Source organism: Pleuronectes platessa, chromosome 8, assembly GCF_947347685.1.
Source record: "Pleuronectes platessa chromosome 8, fPlePla1.1, whole genome shotgun sequence".
In the NCBI taxonomy this organism is placed as follows: domain Eukaryota; kingdom Metazoa; phylum Chordata; class Actinopteri; order Pleuronectiformes; family Pleuronectidae; genus Pleuronectes; species Pleuronectes platessa.
Window position 1 is genome coordinate 20,078,695 of NC_070633.1, and position 17,495 is coordinate 20,096,189.

The 17,495-nt window shown below is 45.1% G+C and overlaps 1 protein-coding gene across 2 annotated transcripts in view; it reads right to left on the reverse strand.

Annotated features, from left to right (window-relative positions):
• The window catches only part of dlg3 (discs, large homolog 3 (Drosophila)), a 75,153-nt gene that overhangs the window by 55,544 nt on the left and 2,114 nt on the right, over window positions 1–17,495 (reverse strand). The window contains exons 3-4 of one of the 2 annotated variants that reach the window (XM_053429529.1): window positions 12,085–12,170; window positions 7,245–7,370 (exon numbers count right to left, since the gene is read on the reverse strand). In XM_053429529.1, the coding sequence (XP_053285504.1) occupies window positions 7,245–7,370; window positions 12,085–12,170 (212 nt within the window). Of the gene's footprint in view, window positions 1–216; window positions 601–7,244; window positions 7,371–12,084; window positions 12,171–17,495 lie in introns of those variants that run through there. The other variant, XM_053429530.1, reaches the window with a different exon arrangement.

Consider the following 17,495-nt stretch of genomic DNA (forward strand, 5'->3'; position numbering starts at 1 on the left):
CCTGTTCTCCTCTCCGGTAGAAGAACCACAGTCACCAACATGAGAAAGGAAGGCTTGGGGTGAATACTAAATATGAATCCTCCTCCATAAAGCAGCAGCCTCAGCTGAAACATGATCGTCTCTGCTTTACTACAGCAGCAGCCCATCTGAGCCCAGTCTCCCATGCCAGGCCCCACAGCCCTGAGCTTATCAAACAGAGTGAGGAAGATGAGTTACCTGGTCGTACCACTCCCGGTTGGTACAGGTGCATTCAGGCCACCATCCTGCTTGTCCACCACTGGAGTTGCTGCCGTTTACTTTGGGGCCACACTTGGAATGGCCCTTTGGGTTGGGGCCTCCCGGGCCCCCACTAGACATAATCTTGCCCTTACTTCTCCCCAAAGTTCCCCCTCCTCCTCCCATGCTTCCACCTCCCCCTGAAGCTGGGGGAGGTAAGGTCTGGCCTCCCCCATACCCAGGCGGGTATCCATAGGGCTCGGCTTGCCAGTCTCCTCCATATGCCGGGGCGTCCATCCTACGCAGGGCAGCCATACGGGTCACCTCATAACATTCTGGGCACTTACAGCAGTGGTGGTGTTTGTGCATGCTGGCTGGGCTGATGCTGGGCTGAGCGGCGTGGCACTGTCGCTGCTGCCTCCTCAGATCTCACACAGCAGCTGTGATCGGCTCACAGAGTGCTAATGCCAACGGAAATAACACTAATCACAGGAATTTCTACCGATTTTCCCTTTTTGTCAAATCCAGTCACTCTCCGCTTTATTCCTCTCGCACGTAGAAAAAAGAAAGATCAGGAGGAATGGAAAGCAGCAACGGGAAAACAAAATACAAAATGGGCACGTAGTCTTTGTCCTCTTGACGTAGAAGATCAAACGAAATATTCAAAATATTGTATACGACCACACAATCAGAGACCAGCCCCAATGATCGAAATTTCCTCTTGCTTCTCTTGGTTCACAGTGATACGCATATAAATTCATGTATATATATATATAGATATATATACACACACATATATATGTATATATATGTATATATTCTTTTGCTTATATATCATATATATTTACACACACAAATACATATAAAAATATTAATATAAACAGACGAGCACAACTACAGATATGTACAGAGATAAAGGTATATATATAAATATCTATATGTGTGTGTACAAATATATATATATAGATATATAAACAATATATATATAAATAAATGATATCCGCTGATGAAAATCTTCCTCTCTTGAAATATCACGTTTTTCCTCCTGCGTTGAAAATCGTTGTCGTTCTCCCTCTGTCTCTTTTCTCAGCCTGCAGAGAGGAGCTGAGCTCTGGATCGCCCCTCAGCCAGCTTGCCCTAGATGTGGATTATTCAGAGGGATGCGAGCGAGCAAGAGGGAGATGGAGAGCGAGCGAGTGCGGGGGAGAGAGAGAGAGGAGAGAGAGAGAGAGAGAGAGAGAGAGAGCGAGAGAGCGAGAGAGCGAGAGAGCGAGAGAGCGAGAGAGAGAGATGCAGGGAGGGAGGGAGGAAGGGAGGGACAGGGGATATGTAGCAGCATCCCTCTAGCACCTCAGTCCTGACAGCCACAGCCAATCAACTGGCAGCGCTGCCATCAGCAGCAGCAGCACCAACAGGACTGAGCGCTTCACTGGCTTCTCTTAAAGGGGCCGCGGCACCGAAGCCTCACCGCTGCCTGCCTCGGGTGAAAATACTGCCTCACTCATAAAGCCGCAATAGAAACATTGCATTTGGCAGTTTTTCGTTCTGATAAGAAAAAAATAAATAAAAAGAAGGATAGGTCATTGTCCACAGGCAGAGCTTGACCCCGCTCCAATGGCTGTGAGTCTAATTCCACGTTTTCCACCAACAGGTCGGCAGCCAAAATCCATTTACAGTGAGCCCCCCCCCCCCCCCCCCCCCCCCCCCCCCCCCCCCCCCCCCCCCCCCCCCCCCCCCCTTGCCTCTGACTGGTCACTAGTCACCTCCACAGTCATCTCTAGTTCAGCTGCAGACCCAACAGCTCTCTTGTGCTAGTGACTTGCAACCCCCGGGCTCTGTGTCACAAGCACACATCTGTTAATAATCTCACAATGGAGGCAGGTGCAGCTCATTCAAATCCTTTCTCTCCTGGTCATCAACACAGGGGTGCGTTTGAATCACACTACATTACTTTACATCCCCCCCCCCCTCTCCACTTGCAAAGTACAGCACTACGCTGCTGAATTATGTTGTTGTCAAGTTTGGGTCAAAATAAGCTCAGTGGGAGAATGGTGAGGCGCAGAAGCCTTGTTTAAGAACCACAGGGGAAATATTTCTATGTTCACAATGATGACATCAACACGTGTAGGAAACCAACAAGATTACACGCTTGGGCTTTCGAGTGGGTGGAGGAAGAGATTGAGAGTGAGAATGTGGGGGGGGGGGAAGAGACGGAAGCAGAGACTATATGGCTTTCATGTATCTGTTTGTATTTGCAGTCATGCGACGGGACTGCCTGCGTGAACCCTTTAGCATGTTTATGAATTTCTAGATTGAGATTAACAGCATCCTGACACTGACTGCGAAGGTTGATCTCTTTTAAAAGGAATCTTATGGTGTCACCATTAAGGACCTGCATATATGCATTATTAATGAAATGTGACGGGGAGCGGAGCTGGGTGTGTCTGCATGGGGGGAGAGATTTGCACATTGTCTGCACGTGACAGTGCTCATACGTGAATAACAGGGCTTTTACAGTGAATTGATTTACATATAAGACATAGTACCTTTAATTAAAAACACCTAGGAGCAGGATTTGGGGGCGAGGGCACACACTGCACTGTGTTGCCGGCCTACCAGGAAACACACACAGCAGGCTCAGCCACACTTAATTACATGCAACAGTAACTCACTCCATTATAACAATATTCTTTCACCCTAACCTACAGAGAATTGCCAAAGCTGCGAGCACAACATTTTTAAAAAGGGCAGAAACTTGATCTATTTCAAACAGAGACTATAGAAAAACCACTGAATGCCTCAAGTTACATTGTCGGATGCAGCCACAAACCCCGCCAAGGGCCAATCAGAGCGATGGGGCGGGGCTTGGAGGCAGCGGCTTGAAAGGATGATGTAAGCATATTGATCACAGCACACATGACTGAGCACATGTTGCAACCATCCTTCCCCGAGCCGCGCTCTGTCTCTCTTACAAACTGTCCACATCGCATTTATAGCACAGCACAGTCAGGAGGCTGTAGAAAAGAAAAATACTGGCGGCATAGAAAAGAGAGGGAATGACAAACACACGGTGGAGGCAGCAGAGATGGACAGAGAGGTATCACCTGAATGAATGAACACACATGTCATCTGTGTGTGCGGCTGAGCATGCGCGTGCAAACACATCTGCATATGAAGTGTGTATGTGGGCATGTTCAGTAGCTCTAGGGGAAAAGAAACCTCACCCTTTGAATGTTACATAACCTAATATATATCCAAAAAATTGAATTTTTTTTAGAGCCAATCGTTTGCTGGTTTATATGGAGGTGGAATATAGGAAGTTAATATGAAACAATGGGATTACAGCAGAGATATTACAGTAGTGCTGGTAATATGTAATAGTTAACGTCATTTTGTCAATATGGACATCAGTTTTTTTTGTTTCTTTTGGGTTTTAATCACTAAAGAAATTCAATGCTTATTATTCAAGCTCATTCTGAGGGGGGAGTATAAAACCCACATTAGTACAAAATAATGTAATCAAATTCGAAATCTCTGCAATATACAACATTTCTGTGAAGATCACGTAAAACTGTTATTGAGGCTATGTACTTTTGGTGGGACTCAATTAGACAATCATTTCCGAGGGTGTCACTCGCAATGTCCTTGTATTGGATCACGTGTTATTGTCGATTTAATCTGCAGTTTATTACACAATAAAACTGTCACCCACATAAGATTATTTTACCATGGGGTGATGCAGTGCCAAGCAGAGGCAGCAATATTCGGTTACTGGCATTTGTTTAGTGGCTACACATAAAAACCAGAGATGGAAAATGATCTCACCTCCACGATTGAAGACAAGACGTGCACTGAGATGCTCCGACCCCGGTGAAAAGTGAAAAAACTTTTTTCTACTGAAACAACTTATTGTCATAAAGAGTGAAACAACACTTCACAACGGGGTGTGTTGAAGTGTTAGCTCGTAATTACACTCTGACTCGGACCAAATTTAATAGCTGCTCCTATCCTGCAGGAAATACAATGACAACCAATTGGTTTTCAAAGATTCATTCATTCATCTAACGCACGTCAATGCACAAATATATATGTATACACACACACACACACACATATATATTGTGTACGCATGAGTGAGAGTTGGTTATATATGTGTGAGTGTGTGTGCAATCATTGATAAATACTGTGCCCAATTAAACAGCTTGGAGTGGAGAGATCAACAGCATGAGGTGATTTATCTTGTGAAATGAAAGCAGCGACCTCTGACCCTCGGTTGACAAATGAAAAAGAAGGGCCTGTGATTTATGGCATAAGCGAGGAAATTATCCTGTGCTTTTGTACAGAGATGCTTCTGCCGCGTCTCCCCCACCCCCCAACACCCCCCCAAAAAAACAATATCAGCTCGGCATCAGCCTGCACAACCCTTATTACATAAACCCACCTGGACACCCTGCACAGACCGTGTATTGAGCTTTTCAGTCGTTTCGAGGCATTTCTCAGAGAAGCTGTGTGACTCTGCTCCTTCGTCACCTGACCGGATGCGGCGCCATAAAAGGACAGTCGGCAGTGAGGCAGCCTTAAAGAGGCAGCTCCGTTTATCAACACGTACTGAGCTGTTCTTACTGTAGCCTTAACTAACTGTAAGAGGGGGTGAGGAAGCAAGTCTTATAAGTCTCTCTCTCTCAGGCATCATTACATCATGACAGAACGAGCCTTCCCTCTGCAAATATCAGATATTGAAATGAATAAATTGCAGAGAATCTTTTACACATAGCAGTCATCAATGAATCAGAGCGTGGTGAAGTGTGCAGGAGAGATGCAATGTGCATTAGGGGCACTCATCAGTATTGTACTGAAAGACAGGGTTACCTGCCGGGGAGCAGCAACTAAAGGTCTCCCAGAGGTGCAAACACAGAAAAACAAAGGCTACACGGCCATGACTCCCAATAAGAGGCCTCGGAGCTGCTCCATCACACACACACACACACACACACACCACAGAGCACCTCCAACTGATGGAAAATACAAGAGGAGCATACACAGGGAGGAAAATGAAAGAGGGAATAGAGGGAAATGAGGGAGATGGGGAGAAGAGGAGAGTGGGAGATCGTATCAGAGCTGCATGGGTACGGAACCCACATTTCACATAGATTTTGTGCGCACACGAGAAGAAAGGAGCTGGAGAGAAAGAGAGCCGTGAAAAAGGGATGCAAGTAGGAGGTTAAGAGACGAGCTGCGAACCGAACATGAAGGTGAAAGCAATTGATGAAATAAGATGAAGGTGTCCACGATGAGACGCCATAGCTGCGGAGAAACGAAGCTGAGGTGCCCTGTGTGTGGGCAGAAATGTGATGACTAGAGGGGGCATTATTGAAGCATGGTGCTGAACAGAAGGGGGAGTAAAAATAGAGAGAAGAAAACACAGAGATGCGGAGAAAACAACAAAGTGCTTATGTGTCCATGAATGCACGGGAATGAGAAAAAAAGAACTGTGTGTACTGTGTGTGTGTGTGTGTGTGTGTGTGTGTGTGTGTGCGTGTAATTATCCATTCACCTTGCCACAGAGAGCCATGCATGTGAAATCACTGTGTGCTTGCTGAGTGTGCATCATCACAAATGTACTCAATGTGTGTGCGGAGTAAAAAAGAAAAAAAAAAAACGGAGCAGAAAGAGAGAGAGAGCGAGCGAGCGAGAGAGAACGAGAGCGAGAGAGAACGAGAGCGAGGGAGAAGGAATAAAAAAAATACAAAGATGCGAATTAGAAGAGGAATGAAAAAGACAGGATGAAAAACAGAAAAGCGAAGAGAGAGAGAGATAGAGAAAGAGAGAGAGAGAGAGAGAGAGTCGGAGCAGTCTGTAGGGATGCAGGCGGGGGAGGAATGTGGTTTCCATGGCAACCTGAGGAAGGCTGAGCTCTGGGTGTCCGTTCCAGCTCTGCACTGCACCGGCCCTCGCCTCTCTCTCTCTCTCTCTCTCTCTCAGCCTCCCCCACTATATCTCTCCTTCCTCCCTCCCTCCCTCCCGATCCTTGCACCTCCTCAGCTCCCTCACCTCCCTCCTTCATGTGATAGAGGGAGTCTCTCTCACACACAACACACGCACACACACACACACACACACACACACACACACACACACACACACACACACACACACGTGCACAGCTCCATATTATCCCCACCAGAGTCAACCTGTGTTTTCCCCATGTTCTTATCAGACATTATCATACAAGCACACTGAGTCCATGAGCTCAGAGCATCTCCATCTCCTTTACCCTGTCCCAGCCCCCAGATCCTCATGCCTCCCCCCACTGCACTAGTTCTGGGCTCAGCTGAAAAGCCAACGCCTGCGGCCCCTCTGCTGCCATGTGCCACTGGCCGTGTTGTAATGGGGAAGGCATGTGAACACAAGGGCCCTTAGCAATACTGAAGAACATGGCAAGCCTATAAGACATGTCTCCGTCATGAAGAAGGAGGACTGTGCTTGTTACTCACAAAAGCCTTGCATCTAAATATCCCTAACGGCTTGCTTGAGAACACAAAGGTAAGAAAATCGGGTTAACAAGTGATTCTGCTCCTGTGCTCCTTTCCAATCCCTCACATGCAGAGCCGATCTCCACAATAACCCACTGAACTCAGATCCATGTTCCTGGATAATCCGGGTCGTCAATTCTTCAGAACTACGAAGTTAAAACGCTGGTTTGCGTCACAATCTACGTGAAGAGCCTCTCTCCCATCCTCAGGAGCACGTGTGTGTGTGTGTGTGTGTGTGTCTGCTACTGTCGCTCTGTTTGAATACGTGTCTCATAATCTCCAGAGCGAACCAAACAAACACAAAGCAAACCCCAATCACTGGTCCCAGGTCCGGGGAACCTGGGACCAGTGACGGAGCACATGTGGGGTTTTTTGAACAGTGAGAGATGTTTCACGATGCTGGAGCTCGCTCAGTGGAGGATGTGTGATCACCACGTCACCAGGATCATTCATGGTGGGATCAGTGCCTGGTCCTGTTTGCTTGGTGCTGCTCACCTTCGGCATGTCGACGTGGGAACGGGTCACCAGGCCAGAAACGCGCTCCACTTTGTGAGGGCTCCTCCTGCTGGTCACTCGCACCCGAGACACACCCTCCTCCTCCTCCTCGTCCTCCTCCAGATTCTGAAGGACACAGCAATGTTCAGACAGGAATGGTGAAAGCCAGATTTAAAAAAAAAAACACTACTCCAACAATGAACAGGACATTGTGGTTAACATGGATGACAACCACTGCAAACATCTGTAAAGAAGAACATTTTGGGAAATATGCTTATGCACTTTCTCCTCAGGAACAGCAACTTGAGAAACAGCTAAAAAATACATTAGTATCTAATTGTTGACAAAAAAGTGAATAAAAACATTTGGCTAAAATGTCAAACGATTGTGAAAGCAACAACAGGCGCTAGTTGATGAAAACATGTATAAACAGTCAGCTGTGACAACAGAGCAGCACAAAACTGGACTCCATATAATAGTCTAATGTGACAGCAAATGTGCAACTGAAATCAAAATGAATTAAGTCCAATACGTATTGGAGCAGCTGTGGCTTATCAGGAACTACGGGTCATTAGCTAACCAAAGAATCGGTGGTTCGATCCCCAGCTTCCTGAGGCGAGATACTGAACCCCACACCAGCAGTGACAGAAAGTAAAAGCAGCTCAATGTAGTAAAGGGTTCGATGGGTTTAGTGGTTGATGACTAGAAAGATAACTGGTAACACAGCCCATTTACCATTAAGATGTTGAGATACAAACAAGAACAGCGACTGAGACCTTCTACTGTCTGCGAACATGAACACACAGAGACACACTACTTATCTGCCAGCAGATGGCAGCCTTTAGAGCGAGCCATCAACTGTTCAAAGTTACCAAAAGTGTAAAGCAGGCCCAGTGATTCTCCAAACAAGGGGTAACTTCTTTTTTAAGTGATAGCTACTCTTATGCTCAAGTTGAAAATATAAGTGTCTAAATACAACCCCCCTCCGAGCAAGCAGGGTACATCAACGTGCTCACAAGACTGTTTATTTTGCACTGGTGAACTAGATCAGACATTTTTGCAGAGGTGATGAAGTGAGTTTTAACTTTGACGGCTCCGTTCTCACATGGCGGCACTGGCAGACAGGTCAACTGCTCCGCCAGAGCCAGAGATGACCCCACCCACCACCACCACTGCGGCTGCTCGCTCTGTGGTTTTCAGAGATGACCTGCTGGTAAAATCCAAGGAATTTGCTACAGAGTTTCCCCGCGCTTTGCCTTTCACTCGTGCACAACACAGCATGAGATTCTCTGCACAGACGCGTTCACAACAGCAACAACTCTTCTGCATTATTCAGGATAGAGGAGCAGCAGGCGGAGGCAGGAAGTGACGTATTAGCGGAGATCACAAGATTTTCTTGACAAAACACAGGCGCCGCTGTCAACTCTTATCACCACAAATTCTCTTCACGTGTGTCATTCATGTTTGCGTCAACCCCCCCAACTCACTTCCGGTGAATCCAGCGGGGATCCCCCTGCTGTGTTCACACATCGACGCCTCCTGGACTCCTATGGACATTATACCAGGAGGCCAGGCACAGGAAGTCTGCAGAAACTGCGGAGCATCTCACTCACGTTCAGACATGCACCTCCTCCTGAGAAGATACGGAGGAGCTGCGGAGTTCAGTGCATGTCTGAAAGCAGCTGAATAGTTTGTTTGGCCTTTGCATTAAACACACAAACACATTCTGCAGACAAATTCAAAATCAGCATTTCAATAAATAACGTTAAAATTATATAATATTTCAAATGTATTCAGTCTACTGTATTTATTTTTTGATTAGGCCATTACTCTATGACTACTACACAATCAAATAAAAAATAAAAACACGTGAATGTTGTTGCCATCAAAACACAAGTTCCTCTGTCATCATTTCAATAAATCTACTAAAAACAGCTTCTTGTCGGTTTTCATTGGTTCTCTGAAGGAGCCGCTCTTCACTCTCACCTGCTTCTCTGCACCAAATCAGGGAATTTGCAGACTCATTTAGTTTCCCTCCCATCCTCCACTCAGGTGACAGCATGGCCAGAATACTGATGAGCACCTCACTGGGTGTCCATTAAGCAGCGCTCGCTCTCTCTTCCTCTCTCAAACTTCCCACTATGACTGCTGCATCCTTCCATCACCTCTTCTCTCTCTAGGACTGTGCCTGGGCCCCACAGGCAGCTGTGATCCAGAGAGGAGTGGATCATAGCTGCCGAATTAGAGGCTAGACAGGGCGGATCACAGAATACACTGAGAGGAGCTAAGGACGGCAGAATAAAGTTCAAGCAGCAGTTACAGTTTGTGGTTTAGTTCCTCCTCTATGGGACTGATGGTGGAGGAACACATCGACTCCCTCACTGGGCTACTTCAGTGGTTCAGGGGAGATATGTTTAAAGATTGTGAAGTAGATCAGTAGATAATAATTTGATTATTCAGATCTGCACGAAACTGCAGGCACTCATTAATATCCCATAAATATGTCTGATTTGTTTCATTAGGATCCATGCATGATGCCCTGGAAAAATCTGTAGCAAATGTCAAAAAACTCCCTGTTTCAAAAGGCTATAGAAAATGATCCTGTATCCGCCACCCGGTCCAGATCTGTGCCAAATTTGAATGGGTTATTTTTTGACCCATCCTTTCACCTAGTTAAACAGAAATCTGTTCAGTTTTTGCGTAATCCTGCTTATCAACAAACAAACAACTGGACAGGGGTGAAGATACAACTTCTTTGGCAGAGGTCAAAATGGCGGTTTGTTGATATTTTGTATTGGATTATTGAAATAGTTAAATGTAAAAATGCGTCAGCTAATTGTAATAGATAGATAACAAAAAGTACAAAAACAAGAGTCAACACAGTACTAGGCTGGGGATTAAGTATGTGAAGGATAAAGGGTACAAACTGACAAAATAACCGGTTAATATAAAGTTGACTAGAAATAAATGGTAAATAAAACAATCTATAAAACAATCTATCAACTTTTATACAATTAATAGTGATTAAGTAACATCCAACTAGAGTTTTACCTTCTTTAGAACACAGTGGTTTGCTGCCAATGATCCGATATGTCTGTGATTCTTCAGACCTAAAAGGACTCATCCTAAATGGTAGAGATCCTCAGATAAAGTCCATAATATGATAAACAGAAAAACAGTTTGTTCATACGTTGCCTAATTTTGTGCTTTAAACAAGGTCCCACAACACATGAGAATCCTTCTGTCACTCAAGTTTTACGTGCAGACGAGCGACCACAACCTGGACAACACACCTTCCTGCACCAAAGCATCCATTTAATAACAGTCCAGCGAATGACAAGTTTATTGCAGTTCCCGTGTTCAGCTGACCGAACACAATCCAGTTCAGACTTAGCACATGATTTTCCAAAAACATATTACCATTAAGGGATTGACTGGGGGGAGGGGGCTGTGAAGCATGAAGGAATAATGTTGGATTAAACTTTTTATCTTGTGTGAGGATTGAATTGCGTCATCTAGCAGCACCTTTTTATTATAAGCTTTAAAAAAAAAATCGCTGGCACACGCATTGTACTGTGCATGTTTTCCAAGAAACGTTGCGTATACTTGAAATATGCATAAGGACATTTATGCAAGAGTCAGTTTATCAGGCTACATATGAAATCCAGAGGAGATCCAAACATTCCGAGTGGCTCAGTCAGATCTACAGTCGCCTGCTCCATAATTAACTGTTCACTGATGAGTCTGCCAGAGATCTAACAACCTGCTGACAGTAACCCGGGGGTTAGAATCATCTTCACTGTGTCAATTCATCAGCAATCAGAAGGCCCCGAGTGACCACAGAGAAAATGGAGGACCCCTGGAGCACAGCTTTAAGGATCTCTGAACAGGCTGAAGAGATCTAACAACTAATTACAAACAACTAATGACTGGTAACCATGTAAGCAGTAAGGTAAGTGGTTTGTGAAACACTTCATCTTAATTCTTGAAATCCTCTTCAGGTCCTGATAGCTATCAATGAGTAAAGTTCTCTAAAAGAAGAAAAAAAACCTGTCTGTGGCCCTCATTGGATTATGATAAGAGACAACCAATCATTTTAATTCAGACAGAATCAACCGATTGGGTTCAATCCAATTTTAACTAGCGACTGGCTTGAGAGGGTTTCCTTCAACGAGGGCTCACCTGACGACAGTAAGTTACTCTGCACGTTTCATGGTCGCCACTAGTTGTCAATCGCTTCCATTGGGATTATGTTACTGTTGTGTGGCTCTTGTGGTTGCGTTGTGGCTTTCATGTTTTCTATGAATCCACTTGTGTGAGACGTCTCGGTGAATAATGTTCAAATCTACAAATCAGATGTTCTTCTCTTCACTTCAGTTGTTGTGTCTTATTCACTAGATATGTTCTAAATATCCATGTGAGTGCAAACACTTGTTGTAATGAAAACACCGGCTGACTTCACCAGAGCACTGATGAGCAAATGTTAATCAGTGCTCTTTTGACTCGGTCTAATTTCCCTCTTCTCCTTCTACCCATGTGTCCCTCGCTCCATCTTCTCCTCCGCCTCACATTCCCTCCCTCACTCACTCACTCACTCATCAGGTTGAAGTCATCGCCACCGTGACTCACGATAACATCTTACCCATGTAGGAGTGTGAGGGACACAGGTAGTGACACCGCGTGTTGGCCGCTGTGACTTTAGTGTAGCCAGGAGGCAAAGTGCGGCACACGCAAGTACGTGCTACGCCGGATACACTGTGAACATTTCTTTTAACAATGAGCGGAGTAAATATTTACGTTTATTTTCTCCGTAATCTATAATGTGAAGCTGGAAAATTACCTCCCACGCATCCTGCCTTCTGTCTTCTTTCACAACACTTTCTTCTGAGGTCTGCTGCAAGGTCACCTCGTAACACTCTTGAATATCTGTGAGAAAAACACAAAAATTAGCTTATTTTTTCTTTACTCGTATCGTTACAAATACAACATGTAAGTTTTTTTTTGACTGAGTATTTTCTTGTTCATAACTTCTCACTCTTTGAAAGTGAACTGCTTTAAAAGCCACTGATCAGTCATGGGCACATTGGGAGATGTCTGTTCGCCTCAGAGGTGCAGCAGGTGAAAACGTGGGGGTGGGAGTCGTCCATTTACATGGAAGCTATGTCTCCACATTTGCAAGTGCTCTTCTTATCTTGTCGCTGAACTACAGTGCTTGAGTCAGACACCGACTGAGTCAATCATCAACACAGTGTCCTAGAGGGACACATTTCAATGTCTCATACCTGAACAACGTGCATCGCAAACAACACTGATTCTCCTCCGCTTCACTTTACACCTCAGGTCATTTTCAGTCTCTTTAAGCTGAAGCTCCATTTTAGGGTGAGGGTACACATGCTCCCACACATGTGGAATAAATGCAGACACTGCCCCCTAGTTGAGCAGCGGGAATGATGAGCCTTTAGCTTTTGATTTGAGAGATGCAGACATGGAATACGGATTTTACTGAAATTATTCACTGAACTTTCACGTCAGAGTCGTGTCAACGCTAACGTGATTGTACAATCAGTGGAAATAAGTGTCACTTACATACACATGCATGAGAGCAAATAAGAATCTAAAAAGGTGTAAAAGCAGAATCAAAATATCAAAAGGAAAACAAGACTAAATAAGAACAAGAATCAGCTTTATTTGCCAAGTACTGTATGTGTACACATGGAATATGGCTCATAAATATCAGTTCCCTAAATTCTCAGTTTCATTAAGATTGATGAATTATTCTCTGGGACAAAGGTGACAGGTCAAAAACACAAAACAAAACAAAGAAACTAGCCTATCTCACAATGTTAAAGAAAGTTAAAAAAAATCCTGGATGCCTCTGCTTACTGCCTTCTTCCACCCAGTTCCATAGAAATCTTCTCAGTTATTTTTGTATAGTCTTTCTTACAGAACAAACCAGCCAAACAACAGTTAGAGGTGAAAACATAATTACTCCATGAACAATATCTAATCTTGACTAGTCTGAGACAACTAGGTTCTCCCTACAGTTTTTCACATGTTGACACATACTGAAAAAAGCAGGGACATTAATAAATGTAACTCTTTCTCAATTATCACATAAACACCAGACGTGTGACATCAGTACTGACATCACTGCATGTTCTTTAACTCCTCCTTCTTTGGCTTTTTAAAGTTTCCCTCTGACTGAACTCCTCCACTCTGGTTCCCCCCCCCCCCTCCTCCGCTCGTCTCCACTCATCACCTCTTAGCTCATTGCATGCCCATGACCTGTGGTCACCTTTTGAGTGGCAGCCGTTTGATGAGAATGCACTGGGACAACTTTGCTGATGTCATACATGGGCCTGGTTACTGCACTGTTTGCAAAAAGGAGGTTGCTAGGGACTTCATCAACTTCCCAAAGTTCAATGTCGGGGCAAGACGGGCAACATGACTGGACATCCAGGGAAACCTGTTACATTTTAGTTTCTTATTAACTCAATGAACATCTTTGTTTGAAACAGAGACTCAAAGAAAGGAATGCGCTCAAAGTGTGTGTGTGTGAAGTGTGTGTGTGTGTGTGTGTGTGTGTGTGTGTGCGTGCGTGCGTGCCTGTGTGTGTGTGTAAGACAGAGAGATAAGAGTCAAGACGTCCCAACAAGGCACCCTGAGAACAAAAGTGTAAGAATGGATCATGTGACTCATCGCTGTGTCTGAATATGGAGGAGTGAAGCCATGTGTGGGCTGAGGAGTTTGTTGCCCAGCTCAGCAACCTCACTGCACAAACTTTTTATGTACAAGCAGTCACACACACACACACACACACACTTCAGGTAGGCCTACATACACACATTTACATAAACACAAATACCCACGGTCCTTATTGCTAATATATATAACTATTCATATACACGATAAAGTGTTCCACCTATAAAATCCCCTTAGTGTAACTTATCACGTTGTCCCTTCACATATGAAGAATGCAGCAGGAGATTGTCTGTGGTCAGACAGGATGACAACCACCGGAGAATCTCCAGAGCATTCAGGTGAAGGGATGGTCCCTGGGTAGAGCAGCAGGAGGCCGGACACATTCATTCTACCGCGCATGTTTTGGTTCAAAACACTCACTTGGACCATTTTACTCCGGCGCTGGAAGGAAAACCATAAGTGTGACTTATTTGTTAAATCGCTGCTTAGCTCAGCTTGAAATAAATCTCAGATTCGTTGCATCATGCGGGATGTGCTCGGGCACCTGGCTTGCTTTCACACAACCAACGCTTCTTATTATATCGCTCATCTATTCCTGGCAGAAGTAACGAGACAGAGAAAAGTGCTCAATCGGGTCTTGAAGTGTTTATAAGATCGGGATTCACAGTCACACAAAGTACAGAGTTGTTGTTTTTTTTCCACATCTGTGACTTTCAAAAAAAAAAAAAAAATCTCTGAACTGTTCCAACCCTCGCAGACCACATGCATTCCAAACCACGGAACAGAAAACATAACCAAAGCCAGAAGTCTCTTTCACAGGACTCACTCCCAGATCTTTTTTAAGGTCGGCCTGGTCGGAGCCCTGAGCCTGGTTGTCACAGGCGTGGGTGGGGTGAGGGTGGGGGGGGGGGGATCAGTGTGCATGGATCAGTGTGTTTGTGTGTGTAACAGGCCCGCCTCTATTCGTCATGTACCTTTTCAGCTGTACTGAAGTCATCTCTTTATTGGCTGGTTGGGTGAATCACACAGGAAAACAAGTGGTGACCCCGGTTCCTCACGTGGTGACGAGCAATCCACAGCTCACATTCACATTCACGGGAAAATAGGCCACGATTTCCCGGCAGGGCAAACAATTCACCCCCTTGCCGCGGCCTCGATGAAGTGTCCCCCAGGAATTTAGGGTCCCCTGTAATTTAACATGTGTCTGTCCGTGTGGGTCCCAACTCCGCATCGGCAGCTTCCCCCCCCCCCCCCAATGCCTCCCACGGCATGTTTGTACACTGGAACAAAAGGGTGGATGCACAGTTAAGGCAACCTTTGTGCGTGACTGTGCAACCGTGCAGACATCCAATCAAGTGGCCGGTACTGAACCTTCCCACACGGCATCAAACACCTCTCCACTTCCCACAGTGCATCGACGTTGGAGAGTTCTCTCAAAGATGAATACTGTGCTGTCATGTTGGCGGATCACCCTCTTCAAATCGTGACGACTGCATCTTTTCAATCGCAAAACTGTCTCATCTGATCACAACGTATTCAAAACACTGCTTTAACGTTTCAGTGAGAGAGAAACAGAGCCGGTTCACATGGCACCGAGCATGCAGAGCAAACATAACAGGAGAGGATAAGAGGATGAGTAATGTTAGTATAGTGCTGTATTCCTGTTTGCGCTGTGAACCGGCTGCTCCTCCACTCCTGCCCTTTCTGATGAGAACCACATGTTGAAAGAAGCAGGAGAGGCTTCATCGGGCCTGCACCTGATGGGCCGTAGACCTCTTCTTCTTCATCCTCTAACCTCCACAGTGCGCAGATGAGCCAGAGAGCCTGGAGTTTTTTAAGAATAGGGTCGGAATTGAAGCCGGGAGCAGTTTACTGTCCTGTCGGCCTTTGGCTCGTTCCTGATTGAACATTCTTTGTGAGGAATGTTTGGAATCCTGATTTGGAAGGTTATCCTCTCTGAGTGTCCCTCACTTCATCATATAACAAGATACATCAGGTATAGAATTGAGCTTTCACAGGGATACACTTCTCAGACCGTTCCTGTCCTCTGCAGAGATACACGACTGACATATTATACTAAACAGTGCCAACACAAAGGAGAACGTGACTGAGTGTTATTCTATAGTTTTAGAATTGTTTCAGATCCCTCAGAGCTCGATGGAAACCCTGTCAGCATGGCTAATTTTAAATCACAATAGATGCTAACATGCTAAAGATGACAATGCTAATATAGTGATATTGAGAAGGCCTACAGGTAATGTTAACTGCCTGCTAATCTGCGCTAACCGAAAGCACAGGCTGATGGGAATGTAGTTTGTTCTCCAGGTATATGGCCATAAATTAAAGTATTGAACAAATTACAAGTTTAATCCGACTATCTCTTGTTCTTTTTCTCAAAAAGGTTGATTTCTTACAACAGGGAAAATTCCCTCAGTGTAAAAACAGCCATATAGTATATTTTTGAACAGCTGCCCATGCGGCCCTTCCCCCTCAGATCCCCAGCAGTGAAGCAGCAGTAGGTCAGCAGTGGCATCAGCAGACCCACGGGCAGGCATCATTATAACATGGCTGTGGTAATTAGAAGGACCACTCAACCATTGATTAAAGGGAAGTAATTTGCTTCATCTGCTTTAAAAAGGAGCCGAGGTCAAGGTTCACACCGGCTTCTCCGAAACCCTTCACCAAAACGCCAAACTTATCATGGAGGTGAAGCTGGGGACAATGAAGAACACTGACTGCAGATCAGTATAACTATACGCTGAAAACAGGATTAGTAGAATCAGTGTTCTACATCCACACTTCTATGATTTCAACTCCGCTACAGATGCGCCTGGCGTCCACACGACTCCAGAGTAGAATGGAGACATTTGGAAATGCTGCTGGTCCTGATTTACTTTGAAAACTCCGCCGCAGTGTTTTAGTCTGGACGAGCAGAAAAAGAGACATTCGGAAACAATGACGTAGAAACACAACTGCTTGCTGATTGGATCTTTGCGGTCATGACGTCGCACTAGCTGATTCGTCAGGCTCCTGTCACATGACCCACTTACTGAAGACTCGGAAGAACCAACACGGATAATCAGTTACAAGCATTGCCGACCCTGTTGTCTTTGCTATCAGCTGCTGTGCAGTTAAATTCACATTTTACACCGACACAGATGCTTTTTCATGCGTAGGAGACGAGCTATTGTTCGAGCAATCGGCGTACACCACCGCGCGCCTGCTCAGTGTCCGCGAGTGGTCAGGTGATATGCGTTTTCAGGTGACAGGGATTCAAATTGATACAGAGGCCAAACGCTTCAAACTAAAAGGTAGTAGTATGGATGTAGCCTCAGTAGATTACTGCTTCTGTTAATGGTGAATGAACCGCTTCAGTTTCTAAGAGCAGTGATTTGTATCATGTTGACATGAGGCCATAAAGTTAAAGCTAACGAGGGAGGAATTGCATTTTTCGGCGCGTGACAAGACTGAGCTTATGAAGACTCAGTTTATAGATGGACTGTGTTTTTTTGCGTGCGGCTTTATTGGGATTTCATTACAATCTGAGTA